This window comes from Populus alba, chromosome 11 (assembly GCF_005239225.2).
Source record: "Populus alba chromosome 11, ASM523922v2, whole genome shotgun sequence".
In the NCBI taxonomy this organism is placed as follows: Eukaryota; Viridiplantae; Streptophyta; class Magnoliopsida; order Malpighiales; family Salicaceae; genus Populus; species Populus alba.
In genome coordinates this window covers 19,490,445-19,516,335 of record NC_133294.1, presented here as the reverse complement: position 1 = coordinate 19,516,335, position 25,891 = coordinate 19,490,445, and the positions used below count along the sequence as shown (strand labels likewise).

Genomic DNA, 25,891 nt, shown 5'->3' with positions numbered 1-25,891 from the left:
GAGGCGTTAAATAGAGATACTTCCTAGTTTAGATCTAGATTTCTTTTTTCCTTGTTTTTACATCCTAGCTGAAAGGCCAACGTTGACAACAAAATCCAGCCCATAAATTGAATCAACACACACAAGGTTTATCAAGCTCTGGTAAGGGGGATTGAAATGATACAGTCAAGGTGCTCTTATCACAGGTCGTATGGATTGATTATTTGATCGATGTCAATCTGCAGATTTCAGATCGATTTTGCTTCAAGAAGGCAATTCCACAACACAACACAACACGGTCTGATTCCAAAAGAAAAATTACGCGGTCCAGTATAACACTCGCATTAGTATTTCTACCAACTTTGTCGCATGTGTCTGAGGCCTATTATAACCTGCTATCAAACAAAACCAGGTACTAGACATCAGAATACCAGAAGCATATTTAATTTAGTCTTTTGGGCCATGTTAAAAATGATTTAACTAGTACATTTCAATCTTATAACAGCCTAACAGCCTAATCACATATATACTGGTAAACGCACTCAGGTGTGTCCTAACGAATCAGACACACACATGATCTAGCATTAATATCCACAAGAAGCGTTGCCCCGTATCTTGGTGTCGGCTGTAAGTAGCATCAAATCTCCTGTCAAGAAATCAAATCTACGGTTGCTAAATGCCTGTTTATGGTTACAGCTCTAGTTACAATTCACAATTTACACCCTTCATGAGAGATCAGTAACTTTCCCCCCATGTAGCATCGTGGTAAGAGGGATGGAAATGGCACCACCCATCTCCAATCCAAATCTCTCATGCATTAATCGAGAGAACCAAACTGTCACCTTCTAATCAAAATTATCAGGAATGTCAAGTTCTGTATCTGAAGGATTGGCAAGCTCAACCAGTGGCTCCTGCAAATACCAAAACTTCATGAAATAATGTGGTGTCACTGGAAAGCCTCATATTTCCCAACATGTCATCTGAAATCATTGGTTAAGTGAATGATACCTTATCATAAACAACGTAAAAGAATTGGACATATTTTAGTGTAAAAATGAAAATAAAAAATAAACCTCCATTAAATTCAATACTTTTTGGACAACTCTTCGTTGTTTAATAGCACATAACCATATTCGTGTGCTCGGAGTTCTTTGTTTTGTGTTTCTGCTCAAGAAACCATTCTTAACTATGCACAGTTGCGCATTAATGTTATAGCCGTCCCTGGGTTCCTGTATCTTGGCCTTCCAAACTACCCCTCACGTTATGACAGGAACTTTTTCTCAAACACAAGTGACATGACCAATGAAGACTAATCAATAGAAAATGCACTTTTAGCTCACCAACAAGGAAATCAAGGAGCATACCACATAGGACATGAGCAAACATGGCATCAGCACTTAGCAATCATGTAGTATTCTCATCAATTGATGTTCATATATATACTATACCTGCTCATCATCATCTCCGGAAGAATGGATAACTCCCATTGGCAATGTATTTGTAATATCTTCAGTAGCTTCTTGCAAAACCTGCACCAAATGATAGACACATGACCTGTTTGGGTAGGAAAAATAAATCAGAGGACACAACCAAGTGTTGGCAGAAATACTGATTTGAGTGTTTGATAAATTTCCAGAAACATATGCACACAGAAAAAAGAATAGAGTAAAAACAAATCATGTCATTGCTTAGCCACAGATGGGGGAAAAAAAAACTGCTTCCATTCATTGTAAAATTGCTGAAGCCAGAAAAGGCAGGAACTGCACAGTTTTAATCCAAAATCAGCAATAAATGGTTTTGAACAACCAAGAAGTTCATTCGCTTGCATATGATAAGGCTGGGATTGGAAGCATACCTCATCTGGATTGATAGAATGGTTGTTGAATCCTTCGCTAAATGCCTTAGAAAGATCTTTAGCAGTTCCCTGCATTCCCCGAAGATCAACTTAGTAAGATGAAACATCCCAGTCCAGTTATCAGCAACATAATTGCAATGGTAAGGTGAAATTGTACATGCTCATCCTGGTTACCAGAGAATTCCCCTTCAATGATGGAAGGCTTGACTTCGATCAGTGTTTCCTGCAAATCCCATTAACATGAGAGGTTAAACCAGTCAAACAAGTTAGCAAATGTATCAGTGCCATTACCTCCACTATAAATAATCAAATTAGAATTGAGACTAAAATGTAAATTTCACTGCTGGATTCAGAATAAGAACAAAAAAACAAAGCCATTGCATGGAACTATCATGTACATGAAATTAAGATAAAGCAGTGACAGGCTAAAAGCAAGCTCAAAACCAAGGTTGTAAGAGAGCAACAAGTTTTTAAAGCATCAATTCATAAAAAAACAGAATCAGCTTCAAGAACTGAACTACACATTCTGAAAAGAAAAGCAGCAGTTACTCATGGAACATACAGGTTCTATTTGGTCCACTGGAAGATTCCTTCCTCCTTTACTGAGATCCCTCAATGTTCCCTGCATACTCAACAAGGGAAACATAGAACCAAAAGGATTAATAACGTTAGAAACCACAGAGAAGCTCGACCTGAAGCATGTCCGGAAATAATCGCGTAACCAATGATTTCTAATATAAAAAAAAAGGTGCAATTTTAATCACAACCGCACAGGATTGAAAAAGAAAAGAAAAAGAAAAGAGAACTATAGGACCATTCACTACCTATGTTCCAAAAACATGGTTAATTTCAAACATTCACGTGGTTTATTGGTTTTGCAGAACTTAATTATATGCGTGCACATAAATTTATCACAATTTTCCCTAAGGGCCCCAACAACTAAGACTTCAAATGTTCAAATCCTAGGAGGGATGGGAAGTGGGGACTAAATTATTAAGACCTCGCTATGTAGTCCAGAGCGCTTGTTCAGCCTTTTAATGAAACAAGAAAAAAATCCCATTTCAATCCTTTAATTTTTCATTACCATGTAATCAAGGAGTGCAACAGAAGATTGGATAATAAGATTACTCATCAAGTGTTATCCCTGGACCATTATGATAAATGAGAAGTGGATTGTTCCTCAAATGCAGCATGAGTATCACTGAGTCAAATTGTCAGTAAGGACATTGAAGCTGTTGCAAACATGTCCAATGACTAAATAAAAGCTTCTTTTTGTGTATTTTCATATAAAAAGGGCAACTAAATGAACACAATTGATATCGGGCACTGAACAGATTTGCATAGTTGAGCACATTAAACAATGGGCAAGAGTAGAGCACAAACTCATTACCTTTCTTGACAAACTTGAAGACATCAGAAACCAAGAGTTAAATATCACCATTTAGAAACACCTATAAACAGATATAACTCCATATGATTGGCAATTGACTGTTTAACTCTATAGCTCCATATGCATGCAAAGCCATCACCATAACTCCAACAGTTACAGTTAAAATGAAGTTTAAAGCAAACAAACCTTATTTGCCCACATTAGTCCACAAGCATTACATAAAGTCCTAGGTCCAGCTGGCCCACGACGCATTGCTGGAGTATTATTTTCACTAACACCACAGTGCTTACATCTCTGGACACTAAAAAGCATTGCAAGAACACATCATTGTCGTAAATATTTTTAAATGGAGGATCTCAAACCCAGATTATGTTTTTAACTCACACAGTTTCTGAAAGAGGGGTGCCATCCTGAAGGCAACTCTGACCAGAGTCCCAACTTGAATCCCCTGGATTTTCTTTTAAGGATGCAAACTGCCCATTCTTGCGGTGCATTCTAGCAGCACAACAAAGAAGAGAGTGAGACATTGCCAGTACCAAAAAACTAGCAATGATATTACCAAACTTAAAGGATGTCTGGAAAGAGGTTTAATTATGTAGATTCACATTGTGACTCATTATTTCCACCCCTTACATTAAAGCACATTTCTTTCTGTGATAAGCATCTCTAACACCAACTGCTTCCTTGTTCCAATAACCACCAAATCATAGATGAGCACTTATAGGAAAGTATTTAAAGAAAATTTCCAGCAATAATTGCTGCACATTCAGCTGTCTCCATCCACTAAACTAAAAAAGGTTTTCATTCTCGGTAGCTCTCACCCAAACAGATATTTAAAAAGGAAATAAACAAATAAAATCATCTTTTTTTATTACAAAGAGAACTTGCAGTTCCTGGCAATCTAGTTTATTATTTTCCATGAACATAAGCACTTAACATAATCAGACAGCAGAAGAAACATTTTTAAAAAGGCCAAATTCAAAGTTAAAAGGTTTCATTAGAAGTACCTCTGTGCAACCTCTTTTCGCACAGTGTATCTTATTTTCTTGTCAAAACATCTCTCCTTCCTTTTTTCACGGAACCTGACAAGAGAGGCTATTCTTCGTGAAAGATTTGAGCGCTTTGGGGTGTCACCCACTCCCTAGAGAATATAACAAAGGATGCGTAAAATGTAAGCTCAGGAAGCAATGGCATTGCTCTTGATAACCCAAAAACACAGCATTACCCTATTATTTTGATCATATTGCACTTCAATAGTAGGTACCGCAGTAGGTATATCTCGTCCTCCCAGAAGCAAGAGCACTGCTTGCACCTGACAGTCAAAACCAATAATATCATCCATTTAAAGTAAGTGAACTCGAGACAGAGAACTATAGGAAGATCTCTGGAAAACTAATGCAAAGATGAAAAGAACAAAACAAATAATTGCATTAATTGTAAGTGTCCAGGTAATTGGGGTAATCCATGTATAGCAAGCAAATATGCATCCAATGTGATTGAAGAAGATGCAATCGATTTCTTCTGCAGTTCCCAAAAAACCACGGAAACAAATATACATAGTTCATGTAGAAGATTTCCTGAAAACCGAAAGCATCTCCATTCACGTATTAATGCGCACAAATTTGGTATTACTAAGAAAGCATCAAAAGTACGATTACTACTTTCCAACATATATGAAGTAAAAAAAGAAGAGAAAAACATTGTAGCACCAAAATAACAGCCTTCACACAAAATTCAAAAGTAAAAAATAAATGAATGTATAGTAACATTCCGTACAATATATTAACAAATACGTAGATAAGCATCGCATTCATACAGAATTCAAAAGTAAAACAGTCTTTACACTAAATTCAAAAGTAGAAAATAAACGAATATATAGTACCAATCCGTACAATAAATTAACAAATACGTGCATAAGCATCATATTCATACAAAATTCCAAAATATTAGAGTTAAAATTATGGAGAACAGAAAAAATGAGAGACCTTTTCAGGGGTAACAGCAGGGAAAACGTAAACTTCTCCTTCAAAAGAGAGAGTGAGTTCACTAGTCCTCGAAGCTATAACCACACCACCACCCCCACCACCAGCTCCGTGGTTGTGCTCTGCCACACTCACGCCTGAATTCACTTGCGCTACTGCTGCTTCCTCTTCCATGTCATCCATACCATCACCGTCTTCGTACTCTCCGTCGTCATCGTCCTCGATCTGTATTGGAGCTCGCGTTCGGTGGTCCTTGTACGGACGCACCTGTAGGGGCTGTGGATTTGCCGCCGCCATATGAAACCCTAACCGTCACCACCGACCGTCGTGGAAATTGGAAACCCTAAGTTAGATCACTCACCAACTACCACCGCGCCTGTTTCATCGAAGAGGACATATATTTTCTTTTAACTTAAATAAATAATGATAATTATAAGTTATCTAAATAACCGGAATCGGTGAGCTGCGAGTTATAATTTAACCTGAGGTTAGAAGAGGAGAAGAAGAAGAAGCTTCGAAAATGGAAGATAGAGAGACCTTAAAAATAGCTAAGATTTGCAGGGTCTGTACTCTGTAGGGGCTCAATTTGGAAATTTATTTTCATTTTCCCCCTTTTCTCGTTTTCTTTCCTTCAATTTGCCCCCTTTTTTATTTTTATTTTTCGGATTGAAAGCGAAGAATTTGTCAACTTGTCGAGAAGGATTTCTATCTGTATTTTAATCGAGGAGTATTCTGGGCTTGCGCGGGAGCATGATGTTAGGACGTGTGGTAATTTTGGGTCCTTGATGCTTGTTTTCTGGTGGGGTCCATAGAGAAGACGGTTCGCATGGTGGGTGATCGGATGGGCTGATGTGTTTTCGGATGATGATCCAACGGCTGGTACTAATAGACGATGGCGTGCGGTGGTGACAATCACAACTATACTGTTGGAGATTCCAAAGAGGGCCGGGTATCTTGGGAAATTACTAATATGGGATAGAGTGATAAATGCACATGGCTTGCATTTATTTTGGATAAGCAACGTCTTACAAATTACATTACATTTACAAAAGAAACTGAATGGTCCGCATATTCCACTGTTATTACATCCACAGGGGACTAGAATAGTTCTCTTGCTTTAAGGCTGTTGCAAATATTTGGGTGGTTTTGGGTTTTCACAAGGGGATGTGTTTGGCTGTGGGTTCAGGGGATGTCCTTAACTTCTCCTTTACACGTTGCTCATCGCTGAATTTATTTATAGTGGGGTGCTTGGTGCTTGGTGCTTGGTGCTGCGCTGGCATTGAAATCCAGCATGATGGGTGCGTCGCCCTTGCTTGGAATTTCAGCGATCAGTGCCCATGTATACGCGCCTTACTTCTACGTTACCATTGATTTCAATATCGGGAGACGTTGTGCGTTTGATCAGGGGAGAGTGGAGTGGAGTGGAGGGTGGAGTATTAGGACAGTTTTTTTTTATTATTTTATTGGTGTAATTATGATAGAATAATGATTATTTTTAAAAATATTTTTATCATCACAATATCAAAATAACAGTAAGATATAAAAAAATCAATTTTTTTAAAAACAACGGTCACACGTCATGCAATGTACTGCACAAAGGCGCGTAATGGTTTTTAGGTTGCTGATGATTTCACGTTTGTTTTTGGATTTGGACAAGTGTTTTCTTAAGTGGTTCGTCTCTCCTCTCTGGGTTCCGTTGTAGTTCAGTTGCCATCCAACTAAGTTAAGGTGTCCTGCTCCTGCTCTTTTTAGATTGGCTAACTCCTTTTTTAATGTTCTTTTGCCAAGGTGATCCACTGTTGCTTTTTGTCCCATTATTTCGGGACTTGAGTTTACCATGCATGTGTAAACTGTAAACTCTCTATTGGGTAAAATGTGTCCTCCATCTGGCTTACCTTTTCTCTTCTTTTGCTCTCATTTGTGTCTTTTAGGTGCTTTAGGAGGGGGTTTATAAGCTCTCTATATTTTCTCGTGTGCCATTTGCGGACGTTGCCATTGCTCAGCTTTGTGGGTTTGTAGGTCAGTTTTTGCGTTCCCTATCATTATACTAGTGCGTTTTCTGTTTTGTTTGGTCTTTGTTTGTATCCCTCGCTCTGGCTTTTTTTTCTTCTGGTGCATTTATGCTGCTGTCTCTTTTGACTGTGCTTCTTTTTGTTTGTTTCTTTGAAATTTTATTGCCTGTGTTGCCTTCTGTTGCCTTGTGGTTTGGGCTGCCAGAAACAACAGGGAGAACAGGGGTAGGACTCCTTTTCTTTTCGTTTAGGTTTTGTGAGGCCTGTGTTTTGTTAGCTATGGGTGTTAACCAACAATGTTATGCACATGAGATGTCTGACAGTTTACTCCTTGACTTTCATATGTCCCTTGCATCCTTCCTTTGCTTAGCGCCTGCTGTGCCTTCCACATTTGCGTGGCCTATATCTATAATCCGCGTTAGACTCTTGATCTAAGCAAGCATGGAATATGTGCATTGCTTGGGATTGAGTTTATATGTGTCCAACATTCTTGAACATGCTGACTACATAAATAATTAGTGTCTGACATGGTCTTTTCAAAATAATTCAAGATGGATTTGGTGCGGTAACATTTTGTGCATTTTGATGATGATTGTTATTGATTGATTTCTGAATTGTGAGTTTTCGTATATGTTTGTTTCATAGTTCTTAAGATCTTGAATGAGCAAGCAAACCGAGTAGTTGATGTATAGCTGGCAAAGTTCAAAGGAGTCATATTTGATAAAATTGGGGATTTGTTTCGTTGAATATGAAACTAAATTGTTCCATAAATCTTCTGTGTTAGTTTTTGTGTCGTAGAGAAATCAAGTTCCACCGAGTGGCAGTTTCTGTAAATACATCAACATTTGTATTCTCACACCAACGACCTTGTAAGTGTCTGTTCACAGACAACATGTTGCCTACCAATCTTTTCCCCGAAATTAAAAGGAGAATACCAAAAACAGATGACCTACGGGGAAGCAACGACCGTAAGCTCATTTCAGACCAAAATTCTCCACGGGCTCTATAGAGAAGTTTATGAAGTTAAAAGCATGCGAGGTTGACATGGAAAGTAAATTCAGGCTTGAAAACAATTTGGAGCATCCGGAATCTGGGCAAACTCATTGATGAGACTGATTAAACTTCATTAATCAAAATCCCGGCTTATTCTTTCCTTATTTTCAGAAAATGGTGGAGCCCAGCCTGCATGTGATTCAGTGGAGTTATTGGCACATTAATCAAAGCATTTGGAGCTATATAAAACTACCAATATAGATCATTGAAACTTTTATGTTATACATCAAAGAAGAATCCTCCAGAGGTAAATCTCATACACTGCTTAAGGTAAGGACAAGATAACTTCATGTATTGATGATGGCACTATAATATCTGTACATTCCACAGGAAAAGCAGGAATTAATTGATATAAGACCTTCAACATGAATTGATGCCGATTACAGTAGCCATTCTTGAAATACAACTCAGAAACTCGGTCAATGATCTGTTATTAAGGCTGTATCACCCCCATTGGCGTAAGTAACAGGATTGTTATGTGTATCGATAGCAGGAACAGAGTCTGATTCGTTGGCTTCTGTTTCACCCTAAATAAAAAAGCACGCACAGCATTTGCATTGCATGGCGGATTAGCAAATTGCTTATAGGCGGCGGGGGAGGGGGGGGGGGGGGGGACAGAATTGATGTGATGAGCAGTACCAAAGAACTACAATTTTATGCAGATAAGGAATATACCAGATCAATTGGAGCCACAGAATGCTCCAGGGCTTTCTTGGAGTGATCTCTCAAAGTTCCCTGCAGAGTTTTATTAGTCAAATACGGAATCCAATGTCTATTTTTTAAATAAGGCGGGTTGCATAATGTTCTGTTTATTTTGAATGGCATGAAATGAATTTCGCCAAAATTGGACTTCGGAGAGTTGAACATTATTAGAAGAGAACATTACAACCGAGACATCTTTCCAATAAATTGTAGCGTGCAGATAGAATTTAAAGCAAAGCAAACAAGAACAGCCTTTTTCTGCACCAAAAGCAGCAGTTATCAGATGGTTAAAGACCATTTGGCACAAACGCAAAATATCATTAAATCAGGAGTCCAATTCCAAAATAACGTATATCCACACAAGGATGCAGATGGGCCACCTCGAAACATTATATGGTATCACTGATGATCTCATCCAGTGATCCACCATCCTAACAAAATGTGTGTCTAAACTCCAAAATACAAATACAGCAAACATTATTTCCAGAATTAATCTTAGCCCTAGACACTCTTAGTCTTACATGGATGTCTCACTAACCTAGCTTCATGAATTTCAAAAACTTTCCCACAAAAAAGGAAATGGATATAGAAGAGGGAGAGATCTCAACTAATATGCAAGGTTCCAAGATATCATCCAGCATCACCATAGGATGCCCTTATCCTTTTTCAATAAGCTATAAGTTATAGCTACACCACCTCCATTATCTAGTACCATGCTTCTTCACTGCAAGGGCTCAAAACTTCTTGAGAAGTCAAAATCAAACTCAGTAAAACTAATTCTTTTTTCAGGTCCCTCAAGATAACAGCAATCCATTTATTTTCCATAAGCAAAATCATGAATCCCCCCCCCCCCTAAAAAAAGAAAAACATTCACCAATTCATAAAATGACCACTACCATGAATTAACAGAAACCAGCTAGTGGACATCAACAATTCATAAAATGACGAATACCATGAATTAACAGAAACCAGAAGGTCTAGACAAAATCCATGCTCAAGAGTTGAAATTACTAATAATTGTTTATGTTCTACCCTCCACCTTGCAAATACAATAAAGCATGGCATGGCCTTTAACACATGCTTATTTTAGAGCCTGATATCAGAGGGCTTCTTTGGTTCACTGGATCTTGACCAATAAGCTTGCCAGGCAATCGCCAAACCATCATCAAGGTAGCATTTGGAAGCTCAATTGAGCTTGATCTCATAAAGTTTTATTTGCTCAACGGTGTCCTGCTCAGAGCCTTGGGCAGCTAAAGCTTGCAACCACTGGGCTCCTTTGCATCCTTAGCCCTGCCTACTACATGATCTAATTTTACGTGGTGAATTGTAACATCTAGTTTTTCCTCGCAAGTTATTAAATTATTGTGATTTTTTTTTCTTTTTCAAATTCTTCCTCCACTCGTTCCATTAGCATCTCTTAAGTCTGTTCCTTTTTCGAGGTCAGCTCTCTCATCATAAAAAAGCAAAAATGAAGACTTGGACTCAGCTACTGGCTGCCAATTGGATAGCACCAGAGCTACTGTCATCCTCTTCACCCAATTTACAAAGTTAAAATTATTATTATCTTAACCTTGTTGTCAATTCATCATTCATCAAACTGAACACCTTAACATGAATTCTGCATCATATGAAACCAAACATATATGCACAAATATAAAAGTTTGATGACTTATAGCGATGACAATGTGGCATGGCATATCTAAACTTCCGAACCATAATCAGCAGCAACAGGCTACATTTGAAAGGTAGGGCAGAAACAAGCAAATACAATATCCATCAAACAATCACATGCAAATGTGCAAACAGTACATATGGAACTGAAAGCAAGTGTACTGACTTACTAACAAATGACATATATAACAATAGATACAGGATAATCATTATTTTTTTCAAAAGACCTGGACGTTAACTCAGCACCGAGAATGTATACATGCACTTTTCACAACAGTGATAACAATTTAAAAAGGGACAAGTGATAAAAGCAACAAGGTATCCGTGTTTTATGAAGTTCAATAGATACTCACTCTATTTGCCCAAAAAAGCCCACAGGCATTGCAAAGAGACCTCGGACCAGATGGACCACGCCGCATCATTGGAGTGGATTTTGAATTAGTGCCACAATGTGTACACCTAGACAAGGGCACAAATGATACAAATATTCAAACAAGTTAACAATAAAACTCCTTTTGGGATATGTTTCATTAATTAAGAAATATAGCAACTTACGAGGTTTCATGTTGGCTATCATCTTGTGCTGAATCCTGACCACCATCCCAGCCATATCCTCCCTCAGACTTCTTGGCAGAGGTGAATTGACCCTTATTCCGCTGCATCCTGATGTAGTCATACATATAAAATTAAAAAGATTTTCTTTTTGCGAACTAGTCTACATAAACACATACTACTATCAAACATCACAAAAGTAAATCTATGAGTAGATGTATATAATATGAGAATGCTGTGGTTCTGCAATGGCTATTGCAACTTTTCCTCTCAAGTTTTTTGTTTCCTGATGACAATTCAGGTTTCCTGAATAATTACACTCCCATAAAAGCAACAGCATACCTAACTTCCATGATTTTCTCATTCAGATAGTGCAATGAATGTGGATGGTACTTTCCTCTCATACTATGTTTCTCGGCTACAAATTATCATCGATAGGTTTTCAACAAGTAATAGAAGAACTGGGAAGGCTACTGCATGCGCATAAAAAAGTATTTTCATTTCAATTTGTTTTTCTAGATTACAACTAAGGTTACTTGGCTAAGTTTTTAATACTTTTCCAAGATCACTAGTGTATGATTTCATCACTTCTAGAATACATCTTTAAATAAGTTTCTCAGATGTGGTAATTGAGCACGGAATCATAAATTCAACAGTGTGAACATGTACACAAGGAACATGAATTTTTATGATGAATAACCAAAACATGATTTGTGTGTGCATATATGCCTCCATAAAGGAAAAAGGGAGGAAATCCTTGATGCACGGTTAAGAGCTCCTTTTTTTATTTATTCTGAAATTGCAGAAACAAATCATTTTCAGTCTCCTATTTACTAAAGTATGAATGCTCCGAGAACATCATATGAAGTACAGTTTCTCGGAAAGTTTTAGACCACTGAGCTCATTAGTCTCCCTAGTTTCAACAACTTGCCACAATATGTTTCTACCAGACCAATGACTATAAATGCATATGTCCACCATTTGGATCATTGCCGAGAATTAGTTAATCTTTATACCTGCTGTGAATTACCTGAACCTTTCCCTGTTCGAAGTTATTTATATGTTAAAAACCAGTAGATGTGAATTGCTAGCAGAATATAAAAATGCTAATGGTCCCTGAAACAAGTTTTTATTTTTTTGAATTTGATTCAAAATGAGAATCAACAAAACAAAAACAACTTGACACTTTGTTAGAACCAGTATTCCTAGCAACTCATGCAGTCATGTAATCATAAATCCAGAACATACATAAATAACCAAACCTGAGTGCAACCTCCTGACGGACACCATATCTAACTTTCTTATCAAAGCATCGCTCTTTTCTCTTCTGCCGGAACCTACTTAATGAAGCTGCTCGTTGAGGTTGAGTACACCGCGGTGGGTACTCCATCACACCCTATATTAAAACATAAAATGCAGAAAAATCAGATCAATTTATGCTATATCAACATCTAATATCATCATGATTGAGAAAATACCCTTTGATTTTGAGGAGTCATTTCCAGACCAGGAGTTAATTCACATCCTCCCAGTAATAATAATACAGCTTGAACCTGTAATGATTACAAAAAATACAGTGATGTTAACAAATTTCCCAAAAGCAAATAAGTCAAGCCCTAATTGTCCTTTTCTTTTCAATTACAGAGGGATAACGTTGTTCTCGTCACCCTAAACCACAAGATTAAGCCTATTTCGGACTCGTTTGAACAAAAAAAAATCACAAATATGAAAACTCTCAAATCTTTTTCTTGAACAAAATATATATGTAAAAGAAAACCCTAAATTGCATAATTCAGGGACAGAAACAGTACCTTGTCAGGAGTAACGGAATCGAAAACATAAACTTGTCCACGAAACGTCAGGGTGAGCTGACTCGAACCATCACTGGGCTGAATCCCGAGTTCCGACGCAGCGACACCGGCAGTAACGTAGACGGAATCGGGAGAGACGTCTTCGACGACGACTGCAGGGGTGCCGTCTTCGTAGTGAATGTGATGGTGGTGGTCGATAGGATCAGCTGGGGCACCGTCGTCGTCAACGCCTGTAGAAACGATCTGATTGTGAACGTTCATAGGCTGCGAGGGAGTGTACATTGGCGAATTTCGGGTGGAATTTGAAGCATTACAGAGAGGGGAAGAGAATTGGGCAGGCAATTTACGAAACCCTAACCCCAGGTGAGCGAACCATTGAGTGAAAGAAAAAGAAGAAGAATTCAAAGAGAGAATGTGTTTGATAATAAGCTAGAGAGTTAGGGTTTTTGTTTAGGGAACTCTTAGCGCGTTCGGAAAGAGTTGAGAGATAGATAGAGAGAGAGAGAGACCGGAGAGTGAAGGGCAACGACGGACGGAACGGTGGGGTGAGTTAGGCAAGGTAAGGGGAAGCGCAACTCGATATAGGGAAAAGTGAAAAACGGCTAAAATTGGGCGAAGGCCTCCAAATTGGACTGAATGAAGTCTACAGTGAGAAACCCACCATATGCCTTTATGAGTTTGTGATTTGAACTTGGATCATATTCTTTTCCTAACAAAAATAATTATAATTAAAAAAATTTTTAAAAAAAAACCCTTAAAAAGAGGAAGCTCTTCTGTTACAATTATAGCTTATCTCACTATTTCACCGTGGATTGTTACACTACTATCATGGTGTTTTTTTAATTGTTCATTAGTGACGAAAAGTTCAATTTAGTTACTGAATTTGATTTCTTCGATATTTATAGTTTTCCGTGTTGATGTTTTGATTCTAAAACTTTGTTATTTATTTTAAGAAAATCACTCTGGATATTCTATAATTATATTTTGTCTTCATTGTTTCATGAATTATAGAAAATAACATCGGTCATCAAAAATAAAAATAACACCAAATGACCAAACTAACACATGTATATTATATACACAAACCCAATAAATGACAAACACAAACTCATTTTCTTTAAGCTTATTCTTGACAAAAATTAAAAATACCTATTGCTTATAAAATACTATGAATTGTTATAATAATTTATTTATATTAACTTTTTTTTCCTTTTTTTTGTGTTGTTTGAGCACATGGTTTACTTTTTTTCTTTTCCTTTTTTTTTTGTTATGATTCTTTTAAAAAAAAATTAATATTGAAATGGTTGAAAATTTAATTATGTAATTTTCTTCTTTTTTATTTTATCTTTCTATGAAATTAACGTTGTTTACAGATTTATCAATGTAACTCAGGTTGCTCCAATTCTACATTTTATGAGTTTGGTGGGATTTCTTTGTTTTTTTTTTTTAATTGAATTTGATTTTTTTTATAATTTTTTTTTCTCATATAGTTAAAAAATAATTTTAGAGAAAATTTATTTTATTAGACTCTATAAAGCAACAAAAATTAAAGGATGTGGGGAAATTATTATTCATCAAACACTCATTGCACTATGAATTACAATAGTTTGTAATCCACAATATTTTGCTTCCTCTTTTTTTTTATATGATTTTTTTTTCAAATATGTTTTGGTCGATTTTATCTTTTAAAATTGGGATTGTTGAAAATTTAGCTTTGCAATTTGCTTCTTTTGTTTTTCTTTCCTTATATTAAGTTAACTTGGTTTATGAGTTTGTCAAGGTAACTCAGGTTGTCTTGATTTACGAGTTTTGTGAGTTTTTTTTCTTTTTTAATTAAATTTAACCCTTTTTATAGTCTATTTTTTTATCATATAGTTAAAAAATAGTTTTGCATGAAAAATCATGTTATTAAACTTTATAAAGTAATAAAAGTTAAAGAGTGTACATAAACTATTGTTCACCTACACACTTTGCAGTGTAAATGACAATAATAATCCATAGTGTTTTGCTTCTTTTTTTTTTCTTTTTGATTTTTTTTTCAAATTTGTTTATGTCAATTTCATCTTTTAATATTAGAATGGTTGAAAATTTAGTTTCATAATTTTATTTTATTTTTACCTTTATATAAAGATAACATGGTTTACAAGTTTGTTAAGGTAATCCAAATTGCCCTGGGCAAGGTGTCTTTTTTTCCAATTCAACTTGATTTTTTTATCAGCTATTTTTTTCTCATATAGTTAAAAAAAAATACTTTAAGAGAAAGAAATGGTATTAAACTTTATAAAGTTCATGTACCTAGCTCTTCATAAGTTTAACTAGTTGACTTAGTTCACAGGTCTGACAAATTTAACTTTTTTAAAATTAGTTTTTTTTATTTCATCCTTAGATATTAAAGTTAATTGAGAATTCAGATTCATAATTGGTTTTCTTTTACCTTTTATGAGGTTATTGCGGTTCTTAAAAATTTCTTGGTATTGGGTTGGTATTTGATGTCACAATCATCTATTTTTATTATCATATAGTTAAATAAAAAATAATTTTTTAAAAAATAAATATAATTTCAATGGAGTCCATAACTCAGTTCATATGTTTAGCGTACTATCTCAAGTTACTCAATTTACAAGCTTGACAAGTCTATCCAGTAATATGATCATTTAATACTAAATTGATTAGGAAATAGACTATATTATTGATTTTATTTGCTTTCTATAGAGATAATTATCTTAAATAAGTGTTTATTTTTAGGTCGGTGCTTAATTTTATGAACATCTATTTTTATCATGTAATTAAATTAAACAAAATATAAAAAATTTATTGGACTTAATAAAGTCCAGTACCCGGGTTGCAGGGGACCAAAGTCGATCTAATCTGTCATTGTCTCAATATTTTTTAAAAAATTTATCATCTTTAGTTTTTTTAAAAAGTTAAATTATATTTTTATTGACCATTAAAGTTTTATTTGGACTTATAAAATTGATTGATGTAAGTCGAACTAGATCCTACACGATTTAATTGAAAACTTGAGTTGGACAAAAAACTAAGTCATGAGGTTTTAAAATTAATTTACTTGGTAGATATAATAATACTATTAAAAAACTCATCATATATTTAATATTTTTTTTGTATTTTAAAATAAATTATTATAATCAACGTAGAGCACGAGACAATGAACTAGTTTATAACTGAAAGCTCTCTAAAACTTGTTAAAATCTCGCTTGATTGAAACTAAAATTTTTCAATAATCAAGTTAGTGAATGACTCTATTTTTTTTCTATACAAGCCAAGATCTAATGTCCCATCCATCAAGTCCAGCCACTTTTTGCACTAGTGGATATGTTTCTTTTACTGGGTTTTTGTTTTATTGTCTCTCAAAACTCCAGTCTTTTCAAAAAAGAAACAGACTTTAAAGTTTGTCAAGGCTATTGTTTCTGTTGAGCAACAAGCCCATGAAACTAAAGTTGCTCCCATTAGAATTGGAACTAGAGGAAGGTAATCAAAAGTTTTTATGTTCACATCTAAATTCTGGTTTGTTTGGTAATGTTTGTCTTATTCTTGAAATTTTTTTGTTGTTTGAGTGAAATCAACTTTTGGGTTATTGGGAGAGGCACATTTCCTCTATATTCAGTGTCCCACCCACTACATGTTATATCTGCATGCTCTTCAACATCATCAACAATCTTATAACCATTCTTGTCTGCATATTGTATTTGTCAAAATAATATGTCGCAATTTAGGTAGCTGAAAAAAGCAATGCCAGCTCCCATTGATGCACTTGGCAAAGTGGTAGGATTTTACTTATTATAATTGTATATCATGATTATGATTATGATTATGATTATGAGATTTGAGAAATAAATGTCAAAATTGTATTTTCATGAAGATGTATATATGATACAATATGAAATTGTCCCGATACATGTATATAGACAAGATGTTAAAATAGTTGAGCATAGAATAATATAAGAGAGAATACTTACATATTTAACAAGAAATACGTCTCTCTAATGATATGTTCCATGAGACACAAATAAAGAAAGATATGATGAAAATGATGCCACATACCTTAGCTATAGCATCTATCAAATATTTGATACTATGTACAAGATTAGATGTATATTGTGCTTTGAGCATATCAAGTAGATAGCGATCTAATCCAGGTGAGAATCATTGAAAAATATTTAAAACATTATGAAATACTTAACACGAACTAGAATATCTTTCTAGTTTATGGAGTATATAAAATAGTACTTTATGGCTATTTTGATGCTTGTTTTCAACTAGATATTCATGATAGGGAATCTTGGTCATGAAATGTTACTCTGAATAATAGTGTTGTAAGTTAGAAAAGTTCCAAACAAGATACTATAATAGATTTTACAACTAAAGTTGAGTACACATGAATTTGATGGGATAAAAAAGATTATTTGAATCAAGAAGTTCACTACTAAACTATTTATCGTTCATAGCATTATTGATCCAATAACTTTATTTCATTATAATAATTACGCCATTACATAAGTAAATAAACCAATATCTCATAATCAAACAGATACTTAGACAAATTTATTTGATTATAACTTTGTAAGTTCAACCCAAATTCTGGATTCGGGGGAATTCTTGAAGACAAGAATTCATTCAAGGGGAGAGTATTGTTAAAACTCTTGCAGGAAGAATAAAAAGGAAGAAGGAGCCAGGCAGGAATTCTAAATGCCACGTGAAAAATGTGTCAGTTGACAGTTTGAAACAATTAGAAATAGTTAGTTACAAGAGAAGTTAGTCATTCATTCATTGACAATGTATATAAACCACTGCTGAGATTACGTGGGAATTGAGCAATTACAAAAGAATTCATTTCTAGCTTCTCTTCTCCAGTACTGTTTCCAAGGCTTGTTAAGGCTAGGCTTCAACACAACTGTTTTGTGGTAAGAACCTCAGGGAGAATAAGAAGGAAGGCCATGGTGAAGACAGAAATAAGGGACCCAGTTCTTTAATTCTAGCACAGTTCACAAAAAAAGAGTAACTGCCGTTGCTACAGTGACCCATTTCACGGCAGAGGACCCAAAGCAGAGAACTTATGTTTAAAATGTCAAATACTTATTTTCCTCGTACAATTTCAAGTCGTTTTGTTGATAAAGATTACCCATGAAAAACTTGTATCACACCACCATGAAACTTCAGTATATGAAACAAATTCAGGCGGAGACTCTACCCCTTGTGTAAGCATATGATTCAAATCATCGTCTACGCAAGCTATGCTGTTCAAATCAAAAGATGTATTTGAAATCAAACTTAAACAATATTTTTTAAAAATTTAAATTTACTTTTGTTTAAAATATTTTATATATTTATATTTTCAAATTGTTTTGAAATATTAATGTCAAAAATAATTTTTAAAAAATAAAAATAAAATATTATTTTAATAAATTTCTAAACAAAAAACACACAATAACTATCACATTTCCAAACACACCCTAAATTTTGAAGAAATTATTATATTAGAAATTCTGTTTCAGATGTGCACTCACAGAGACATGCGAACTAGAAAAATCCATCACAACCAGAAATGATCCAGCAAGATTATAAGTTGCGCGAGTTATTTGCATCTCCAATGAACTTTACAAGTGTCTGATAAAATACAAGCAACAAATTTCACCTCTATAAAACCCTATCTGTACAAAGGTCGCGCCGATCTAAAGAAAACGTGCTGAGATACAACTGTTGCTAATACTCAACAACAATTCTATTCAACCCTATAAGAATATAACGAACACATATGTGCAAGCAATCAGATTCTGTCTCACCTCCTAATACATAAGATGAGAAGACTGCTCGTGGCAGACAGAATGTGAACAATATGTCAATTTGAATTATTCAAGGTCTGTGTAAATATTGCGACAGGAAACCGAAACATTAATCCACTTCCAATCTGGTAGCTGCTAACTTCATACATCCTTGCTGTCTTCATGCACAAGAAATGTGACTGAGATCCTGCCCAGATGGAACGGGTCTATTAGTCTTGACATCCATTACAGATGTGAACAAATATCCAGTATCCTAAGCATGTGTTCCTGTTCATTATCAAAAGAAAATTTGCATCACAACAGGAAGGAAACAGAAAGGAAAGTAAAAAAGAATCTCTCAACATTTATTTTATCTTTGTCAAGCATAGGTAATTCTAGTTTTTCCATAAAATCCCACTTCATAGGGAAGGAAAAGGTCTTAAAGCCAGAACACATATTCTTCTTGGGATAAAAACAAATCATACACTTGACAGAAAACATTCCGGAGATCTATGGAAGCAATTTTAACAGAAAAAGCTGCATCCTAATATACCTGCAGTTGTGTTTAAGAGTTGAGAGAGAGGATTCACATAACCAAGTTTTTATGGGATTTTGCTCTTCGTATGAGTTTTTCCTTGAGCAAATAATTCACATTGCATTATGCACATACTTGCAAGTGTGTGCGCAGCAAACATTGCAGGAGAAATTACTTGTAGCACTACAAGTGATCAAGAAAAAACAGAGAGATGATGCTATTCGGTAGACAAATACCAGAAACAGATCTGACAAAGAACCACAAACACATAGTGCTAAATTTCGTTAGTTAAGGCACCATCCTTAGCCATGGGCCAAACATTACAAGGAAGATATGCCAGTACAATATCACGCTATTTAGTGGTAGGGGATGAGAAAATTAGAGACGTGATAATCTAAGAATGAAAAAAACAGAAACAGAAGAAAAAAGAAAAACTTCAATAAATAAGTTTGTTCAGATCATCACATGGGATGATAATATATTTGGACAAGCAAGATATGCTTTTTAGTGGCAAAACACTAAAAGTAGGGAGGAGATGATATAAAAATGCAATAAGCATTTCAAACAAGAACAAAAACGATACAGAAAAACTTCAAGAAACAGCTTTTATTGGGATCATCTCATGGAATGAGAACATATTTGGACATAGAGTTCATTAAATGGACCTGGCCTAAAAGCATATCATGCTGTCTGGTCAGGTGCCCATACAATTCTCCTCTAAAGAAAGCATCCTTTAACAGAAACATTTTACCTCAAGATGTTAAGACAAAAACAAATACTCCAGGGATAAGCATCAAGTAAAAACATAGCATAAATTAAGCGTGATGATAGACACATATGAAGTGCAGTCAGCATTCATTAGAAAAGGCAAAATGGTAGCAGCATACCCTAAATTAATATCAGCAATCGGCAGAGGCTGTTTAACTGCATCTCTGACCACTGATTGTAGATCTATCCTGATACAGAAGATTTAGATTTCATACGAGGAATGCTAGTCTTACGAAGTTGAGGATTTTCTATGGAGTACACAAGAAGGCTTCCATCCTTGGTCCCAGCTAAGAAGCATTCCTCCACAGTTACTGTAAGACAAGTTATAATCTTTCCAACTCCATTATACCTTTTGACAATATCAAATGTGTTCATAGAGCGCACGACTATCTGTCCTTGGTCACCTGCGCAAACCAAGAACTCACCACATTTGCTGAGTTCAACACAGTTGAGGCGCCCATTAGATTCAGAGGTGGCAAGGTGCTTTCCGTTAATAGAATACAGATGTAAACTGAGATCCTCATCAGCATAAAGGACTACCCGCCCATGCCGAGATGCAACGAGTTTTGACAATGCATTGCCAGATGGATGGCGTAAAGATCTTACATATCTTCCCTCCCTCAAGGTATGGAAAACACAAGTTCCATCCTTTGAACCACTAATAACTAAATCAAGCTCCACACTAGCACATAAACATGTAATTATGTCATCGTGACCACAAAGAATATGAAAGGGAGTTTCAGCAATGACATAATCTTTACGGGCTAGTTCAGTCGGTGTGTTTCGAACTCTCTTTTCAGTGATTCGGGCACGAAGAACCTCCCAAACCATGACTGTTGTGTCGTAACTTCCAGTAGCAAGGAAACAACCATCATCTGTCACTGCAATTTTCATAGATTTAAGAGATATGACGTGCACTCAAAGAATAATTCAAAATAAACAAATAACTATCAAGAATAAAACATTTTAATAAGCACCATGAAAAAGATATGGCAATATATGATGAATAGAAGATCATGTGATACAAGAACAATGCTACATCATGAGATTAAATGATGGTGGAAGATTCCACTCCAGAGCAGTCATGACATTATAGAAAGAGAACTCACTAGCGTGCTATGACACTTTGGCTGGCCTTTCTACTTGTAGAAGCTTAAAACGCTATCCAAATAAATGTTATCCTTAGCAAAATTCAAAACAATGATACTTGCAAATTATCCTTTCCCCTCGAATAATTCATGCATCTGTCATCCATATGCTCCATTTCAAGAATGGTTTATATTATATTCTCTTGCACATCCCAGAAAGCAAAAGTAATTGGGGTTGAAACTTGGACAAGCACAGGTCCATCCCTACTTTGACTTTGTAATTTAATTTTGAGCACAACAATAGGTGATGCCAAGGATAGAACTCCCCACCCCTTGGTCCTAGAGATTTAATATCCCATCAAACAACCATTTGACTTCAAAGCTTAATTGCTAGTTGAATGATTTGAAAATTAGACAAAGGGCAACCCACTGCTACCTTATGTTGATTTAATTTAATAATAAGAATTAGGGCGCCAAGGCTCAAACTCATGACAACTCTGAAGAATCATGCAACCAAAATGCTTAACATAGGATGGTTTTTATTATTTTCTCAAAAGCCCTAAAGCAGAAGCTCTCTAGGCTGAAACTTGGCAAACCACATGCCTATTACAACCCTTTGCTGAATTTTGATTTAATTTGATTTAACTATTATAATAGGGTGTCAATAATCAAACTCCTGAATGGTCATAGAGGCCTGTTATTGGGGACACCAAAAATTGGTTTATGTTATGTTCTCTTACAGCAGATCCACATTTTAATGTGATTCTTAAACATATCAACTTATGGGTGGACACAACAGCTTCAATACAAAGAATTACCTGCCACACAGCTGACCACATCTTTATGTTGTCGAGTGCTCTGCACCATTCTTCCATCACTTAAAGAAATGACTTGGAAACTATTTTCCCAATTACCACATGAGATTAAAAAATTATCAGTTGGTGTTTGCAATATTGCAAAGCATTGTGCTCCTAGTTCAACATTTTCAGCCAAAGGACTGCCAATTTTTCGAGCAGAAAGAACATCATAACCAACTCCAAATAGCGGTTCCTGCAAAAGTTTGAAAACTTGTATTTAATACAAATGGATCCCAAGAAAATTTTATTGTAATATATTTTAAAAATTACGGGGAACATTTAGTAATCTACATGAGAAAATACACTCAACCTGGAAGCTAGAGAAAGTGAAATTTCCACCAGATTGAAGCTGAGTTGTCAACCACATCTTAACTGACAAAGTTAGCCCTTGGTTTACGAGAACAATATTCGAATCCAAAGTACTAACATATAATACAGCTGAAGGTGGATGACTTGTACTAGATACAGTGGATGATAAATTAATGGAATCAGGTGCGAAGTATAGAGGACGGGCAATTGGAATTGGAGGCCCCCTTCTTGGGTGTTTCTTGCGGAAAATCTGAATTGGAGTTTGGCCAAAGTTTGCAATCTGGTCTTCAATTGCTGATCTCTGCAACTCATCTTCCATAATGTCCAGATCAACAGCACCTTCGTACGTTAAATAATAAAAAATATTTGCAGCCTGCAATCCCATTTCATTTCCGAAGAAACTAGTGAATATGGAAACACTAAATATCAACCAAGGCAAAACATGCATCACTCGTGAAAAATAAAATTGAACAAACCAACAATACCTCCACTGCTGGTTTTCCTCGCTGCTTGTAACCAAACACCAAATCAATCCAGTGATGAAGATTTGAGCTAACATATTCACTTTCAAGTGCATCTCGATTTTTATTTATAAATAATTCAGGTGAACCCTGCAAAAAAAGATTTAGATAAAAGTTATTCCAGATCACATGTTAGAGATAATAATAGACTTCCAGAGAAAAAAGTGAAATACAACACATGGTGTACACATACATCTCAACAGAATCCGTTACACAATCTAAACACAACATAACAGACCACCATTTATCAAACAACTTCCATCTCCAATTGAACTTTAGGGTTTGATGTTGCAGGGGGTTTGAAAGAATAGATAACTGCCAACAAAACCAATATATTAAGTGGCATGGCAAGAGAAAAGAGGAACTCATTTGCTCACTGGTTTCAAGATGATGCAAACTCCAAGATGGCCATGACTCACAGAAGTGGGCATCAAAGAATTATGACAATCTCAACTCATTAACTTCATGGAGCATATTATTTATTAAGACTAAAATTGATATTTGGTATAGATCATGTAGTTTAAAGTTTATTTCATCTGCTTGTAATTTGAATTAAGCTTGATCCCAGTTTGTATTCAACACCTGTCCACATTAGTTTCCGTGGCACATCACATTTGCATAATGACAAAAATGAGTTGCTTTTGGATTAGGATAGCAACACTTGTCATAGGACTAATGGCTGAGCTCTAGAGTATATCAGAAGTTCGAGGACCTTGTGGCTGCTGCAATTAATCCCCTCATCGTCATTCTTGGATATCTCCCCTACCTCTCATTTGGTTTCTGGTTCCCTTCCTCTATCATTTGTTCATTCTCTTAATATTTACAAAACCTAATTATTATATGTTCCTGGATATTTTAATGTGATAAAATTCAAAAATTAAAATGCATAAATCCTCCCTTTCAGTTTTACTTGGAATCTGAAAGGCTGTACAAGCACTTTCTCCTTTCCAGTATGACCTACAATATAGTGCTGTCTGAACTATAAAGTGCATGGAAAAGTTCGTACCTTGGCCCAGGGAGGGAGGCAAACATCCCCTAGTGGTTCCCCGTCCTGTTTGACTCCCAAATGATAAGAATTTGAATTAACAAGAAACTCCGGCATGTAAAAGAACTCAGGAATCAACTCCTTCACATCACTAGTATTAGAAAGACAATTTCGATATGTGCCTTCAATGCTTTGGAAAAGGCGATCTGCATGATCAAACTTACCACCCTGATAGAAAACAATGGTTTAGTAAAGTTATGCCAACAAATGATAGAAAAGAACTGAAACACGTATTAATACTAAGAAAACCATATTGAACCAGATAACAAGTGAAACACAAGTTATTACCTCAAATACTACAAGGCTCAGCTGAAATGAATTCTATGGAAAATCAATTAAGCCACCGACTTTCATCTTCATCTTATTTCATCCACAAATCTTTAAATATAGTAAAATACACCTTTTCTCGACCTAATAGAACTTGCTAAAAAAAGCTTTTTCAAAATAATAAAACTTCTTAGAAAAGCTAGCTATCAACTGAAGTTTGATGCATAAGTGAATGTTATTCCTCCTCTCAAGATTTCCAGTCACCCATACTGTCATATTCTATTTCTAATCACAGTAAGATAATTAAATTACAAAAAAGGGTTCCACCAGTGTGGTGTCCTAAGTGTCAATAGAAAGACTTAAGTCAAAGCATACAGAGCATACAACTATTACAGCTGTATGCTTGAATAGGAAATAGGAAAGCATACAGCTGTTACAGCTGTATGCTGGAATAAGAATATAAATGATTGATAGGAAAGAGGAAACTTATTTAAATTCCTAGATTCCCTTTTTTGTAATGGCCATGTACAACACAACTTTTCCTATATAATGAAAGCCTAGTCGAAAGGTGAAGGCAATTCAAACCATTCTGTTATGGTATCAGAGCTTGGTGTTTTCTCACAGAATTCTTAAGATTTTTTGTTCTTTCTTAGTCATAGCTATATGGAGAAGTCAGATAATGTTTGTGTCAGATTTACTGGCAAAAATTATGCTGCCTGGACATTCCAGTTAGAGATTTTTCTCAAGGGAAAGGAGTTATGGGGCCATATAGATGGCAGTGACAAAGACATGGTTGCTGAAGGATCTGTGGTTGCTAAGGCAGCATGGGCTGCCAAAGATGCACAAATAATGTCCTGGATTCTCAGTTCTATGGAGCCACATCTGATCCTTTCTTTGCGTCCTTATAGATCTGCAAAGGCTATGTGGGATCATCTCACTCAAGTTTATAACCAAGACAACAATGCTAGGCGTTTTCAGCTTGAGTTGGCTATTGCCAACTATACCCAAGGAGATCTTTCTATTCAAGATTACTATTGTGGTTTTCTGGCTTTATGGAGTGATTATTCTGATCTTGTTACAGCCAAGGTTTCTGCAGAAGGTGTGCTGGCAGTGCAACAAGTCCATAAAATCAGCCAACGAGACCAATTTCTGATGAAATTGCGACCAGAATATGAACCCATTCGTGCCTCTCTAGTCAATCGTGATCCTATTCCATCCTTGGATGCTTGCTTTGGAGAACTATTGCGTGAAGAGCAGCGTCTCCATACTCAAACCATTATGGAGCAAGCAAGAGTTGCCTCTGCCAGTGTCTCAGTTGCTTATGCTGCTTCTGCTTACAACAAGGGGAAGAGTCGCGATATGAGCAAGACACAATGCTATAGTTGTAAGAAGTATGGACATATTGCTCCCCATTGTCCTCATAAAATTTGCAACTACTGCAAGCAGCTGGGTCACATCATTAAGGAGTGTCCTATTCGTCCTCCTCCACGCCCCAACAAAGCTTATCACGCTGCTGTTACTGCTGCTGGTTCCTCTTTTTCACAGACTCAGCCTCCAGCAAATTTACTCACCCGAGAGATGGTGCAAGAAATGATTGTGAGTGCTTTCTCCACACTTGGCCTTCAAGGTACTGGTTCTTCAGCCCTTACTTGGATCTTAGACTCAGGTGCTTCCAATCATATGAAAAACTCTTTGCATGGGTTAAGTAATATCC

The 25,891-nt window shown here is 35.8% G+C and overlaps 3 protein-coding genes across 12 annotated transcripts in view; all 3 read right to left on the bottom strand.

The window, feature by feature from the left end:
• Positions 1 to 407: 407 nt before the first annotated feature.
• On the bottom strand, positions 408 to 5,985 carry LOC118031283 (GATA transcription factor 24). Of its 5 annotated transcripts, none has more exons than XM_073412687.1 (11): positions 5,689 to 5,980; positions 5,210 to 5,582; positions 4,450 to 4,536; positions 4,232 to 4,365; positions 3,609 to 3,719; positions 3,411 to 3,525; positions 2,397 to 2,456; positions 1,992 to 2,057; positions 1,835 to 1,903; positions 1,428 to 1,508; positions 408 to 890 (listed from the first exon to the last, which is right to left on the bottom strand). In XM_073412687.1, exons 2-11 carry the CDS (start codon positions 5,501 to 5,503, stop codon positions 825 to 827), a joined length of 1,083 nt encoding a protein of 360 aa, XP_073268788.1. In that variant the 5' UTR covers positions 5,504 to 5,582; positions 5,689 to 5,980; the 3' UTR covers positions 408 to 824. The 5 variants fall into 5 exon arrangements, 4 of the variants coding, with proteins under 4 accessions (XP_073268788.1, XP_034891531.1, XP_073268787.1 ...); XM_035035640.2 differs by having other exon boundaries at positions 5,744 to 5,979; XR_012171261.1 differs by having other exon boundaries at positions 1,428 to 1,533; positions 5,210 to 5,985.
• A 2,466-nt stretch (positions 5,986 to 8,451) lies between these two features.
• Positions 8,452 to 13,681, bottom strand: LOC118031281 (GATA transcription factor 25). Its single transcript, XM_035035637.2, has 7 exons — positions 13,008 to 13,681; positions 12,675 to 12,749; positions 12,459 to 12,592; positions 11,200 to 11,307; positions 10,998 to 11,103; positions 8,947 to 9,006; positions 8,452 to 8,798 (listed from the first exon to the last, which is right to left on the bottom strand). The coding sequence occupies exons 1-7, from the start codon at positions 13,287 to 13,289 to the stop codon at positions 8,691 to 8,693; spliced, it is 873 nt and encodes a 290-aa protein (XP_034891528.1). The 5' UTR covers positions 13,290 to 13,681; the 3' UTR covers positions 8,452 to 8,690.
• Positions 13,682 to 18,571: 4,890 nt separating this feature from the next.
• Positions 18,572 to 25,891, bottom strand: part of LOC118031280 (BEACH domain-containing protein B) — a 40,727-nt gene continuing 33,407 nt past the window's right edge. For 5 of the 6 annotated variants that reach the window (XM_073412583.1, XM_073412582.1, XM_035035634.2 and 2 more), the window contains 6 exons: positions 23,872 to 24,078; positions 22,830 to 22,955; positions 22,346 to 22,717; positions 21,997 to 22,228; positions 20,210 to 20,971; positions 18,572 to 19,075 (listed from right to left, as the gene is read on the bottom strand). In XM_073412583.1, the coding sequence (XP_073268684.1) occupies positions 20,274 to 20,971; positions 21,997 to 22,228; positions 22,346 to 22,717; positions 22,830 to 22,955; positions 23,872 to 24,078 (1,635 nt within the window). In that variant the 3' untranslated portion in view covers positions 18,572 to 19,075; positions 20,210 to 20,273. The remainder of the gene's footprint in view (positions 19,076 to 20,209; positions 20,972 to 21,996; positions 22,229 to 22,345; positions 22,718 to 22,829; positions 22,956 to 23,871; positions 24,079 to 25,891) is intronic. The other variant, XM_073412584.1, reaches the window with a different exon arrangement.